The sequence below is a fragment of the Cebus imitator genome, unplaced genomic scaffold (genome assembly GCF_001604975.1).
Source record: "Cebus imitator isolate Cc_AM_T3 unplaced genomic scaffold, Cebus_imitator-1.0 Scaffold50, whole genome shotgun sequence".
Classification (NCBI taxonomy): Eukaryota; Metazoa; Chordata; class Mammalia; order Primates; family Cebidae; genus Cebus; species Cebus imitator.
Genome location: NW_016107365.1, coordinates 666,981 through 669,733, shown reverse-complemented (window position 1 = coordinate 669,733; position 2,753 = coordinate 666,981). Strand labels below are relative to the sequence as shown.

Sequence of the window (2,753 nt, the reverse complement as noted above, 5' to 3'; positions counted from 1 at the left end):
AGAGACGGGGTTTCACCATGTTGACCAGGATGGTCTCGATCTCTTGACCTCGTGATACACCCGCCTCGGCCTCCCAAAGTGCTGGGATTACAGGCGTGAGCCACCGCGCCCGGCCCAAAACTTACTTTCTTAAGGCAGTGAAAAGCCATGAAAAGTTTTGGGGCACAGAAGTAATAGAGACTATATGATACATATATGTGGTACATATGCCTTTTTTCAATCAAGACAAATTAGAATTTTGATTAAAAAGTTACTGTTTTACATACATAGCCAAGGGTATGACTAAAGTATGAAAAAAACTATGAGAGAGCTAGTTAGTATTTTAAACTATTGAAAAGGTTATAAAAAAGTAACAGCTTTAGGCTGGGCATGGTTGAGTGGTCGGGGGGAGGCAGGATGGCTCACATCTCACACCTGTAATCCCAGCAATTTGGGAGGCTGAGGCAAGATGATTGCTTGAGCCCCGGAGTTTGAGACCAGCCTGGGCAACATAGCAAGGCCCAGGTCTCTACAAAAAAATAAAAAATTTACCCAAGTGTGGTGGCATGCACCTGTGGTCCCAGCTACCTTGGAGGCTGAGATGGGAGGAATGCTTGAGCTTGGGAGGTTGAGGCTGCAGTGAGCCATGACTGCACCACTGCACTGCAGCTTGCTTGACAAAGCAAGACTCTGTCTCAAAAACAGCAACCAAAAAACAAAAATAATCTACCTTATTGAGATTTAATTTACATTCACCCATTTAAAGTACATAATTCAGGTTTTTTTTCCCAGTTTTATCTATACATAGTAGGTGTATATATCAGTTGTTCAGTTGTTTTTTTGTATATCAAAAAGTTGTACAATCATTACCACAACCAATTTTAGAAATTTTTTGTCACCCCGAAAGAAACCCCATACCCAGTAGTAGTCACTCCCCACTTAACCCTCAGTTCCCCAGCCCTAGGCAACCAATCATCTACTTTCTATCTTTATGGATTTGTCTATACTAGACATTTCATATAAATGAAATCATACAGGATATGGACTCTTATGTCTATCTTCTTTCAATTAGTATGTTTTCAAGGTTCATTTGTGTTGTAGCATGTACCAGTACTTCATTCCTTTTTATTGCCAAATACTATTCCCTTATATGGACATATCATTTTTAAAATACATTTATCAGGTTGTGGACATTTGGGTTGTTTCTACTTTTTGGCTGTTATGAATATTGTATCTATAAACATTTTTGCACATGTTTTTGTGTGCACATCATGTGTTTATTTCTCTTGTTTATATATCTAGGAATTGAATTGCTGGGTAATATGGAAACTTTTTATTTGAACCTTTGAATAACTGCCAAATTGTTTTCCTTAGTGGCTGCATCATGTCATATTCATACTATCTGTGTATGAGAGTTCTAATTTCTCCACATCCTCACCAACATCTGTTATTGTTCATATTTTGGTTGTAGTCATCCATGTGAATTGTGATTTTGATTTGCATTTCCTTGATCGCTAGAGATGCTGAACATCTTTTCATGTGCTTATTAGACAGCTGTGTATCTTCCTGGGAGAAATACTCAAAACCTTTGCTCAGGTTTTAATTGGGTTGCACATCTTTTTATTACCAAGTTATGGGAGTTCTGCTAAAAATTCATTGGGAATTTATTGAATAGTTGACAAATTGTGGGGGGAAAAATTCAGACAAATCTAAATGTTGGGCTCATGATCCTTAGTTAACCCTAGTGTCAATAAACTTTATAGTATAAACAGGTATCATTCTTTCCTCTCTAGGTGAAGAGACCATGATAAGTGTCTTTCTATAATTTTTTATGTATTTGAAAGTGTTCAGTTTCTGGTATGTTTCTAAAACTCCAATTAATGCCACTTACTTTTCTTTTTGTTTGCTTAACCTTCCTGCCTTCTAGGGGTTATAATGAGAAGAAACTAACAGACAATATTCAATGTGAGATTTTTCAAGTTATTTATGAAGAAGCCACAGAATCCTACAAGGAAGAAATCGTGCATCAGCTGCCCAGCAATAAACCAGAAGAGCTAGAAAATAATGTAGATCAGATCTTGAAATGGATTGAGCAGTGGATCAAAGATCATAACTCTTGACTTATAAGGCTAGCTACTTTATAATCACTCTTGTTGATATCTGTCTGCCAACATCATAGAAATTGTTCAGGTATCAGTAACGCTTTATTAAAATCGCCTTGCAGGACTAGCAGGTGGATAGTATATAGGTTTATGCCTGTGTTTCTTTTTCTCCGTGAGAAAGCTAAACATCTGAAATATAATGAATATAGCATTATTAAGCACTGAGGCAAAAACTGTGATTTTAATACTTAAATTACTAAAGATAAATCTGACAAAATGGGTGGATATTTTTTAATTTTATTACAGAAAAAAATACAGATGATCACTTAAAATAAAACTAAAGCATCAGAGTATTCCTTTTTTCTTTAAATTAGAGAAAAAGGGAAATGTTGTACTCTATACAAAATTCAAAAGGTATAAAAAGTGTTGAAAAGTTAGATCTCCCTTCCAGACCACCCTATTTCCAGGCACCACAGCTTCCTTCCCTTTAGAAATAATGTTACTGGTTTCCCATATGTCTTTTCAGAGGTTTTATGCCTGCAGTATATATATATGTGTGTACATTTTTAAAAGAATATAATAGGATGTTGTACACACTATTCTGTACCTTTTTTCTTTTTTTTTTTTTTTTTTTTTTTTTTTTTTTTTTTTTTTTTTTTTTTTTTTTTTTTT

General features: G+C 35.2%; 1 protein-coding gene across 2 annotated transcripts in view; it reads left to right on the top strand.

Annotated features, from left to right (window-relative positions):
* Positions 1 to 2,424, top strand: part of AK6 (adenylate kinase 6) — an 18,838-nt gene extending 16,414 nt beyond the window's left edge. For both annotated transcript variants that reach the window (XM_017527584.2, XM_037738157.1), the window contains one exon: positions 1,907 to 2,424. In XM_017527584.2, the coding sequence (XP_017383073.1) occupies positions 1,907 to 2,099 (193 nt within the window). In that variant the 3' untranslated portion in view covers positions 2,100 to 2,424. The remainder of the gene's footprint in view (positions 1 to 1,906) is intronic.
* Positions 2,425 to 2,753: the final 329 nt, after the last annotated feature.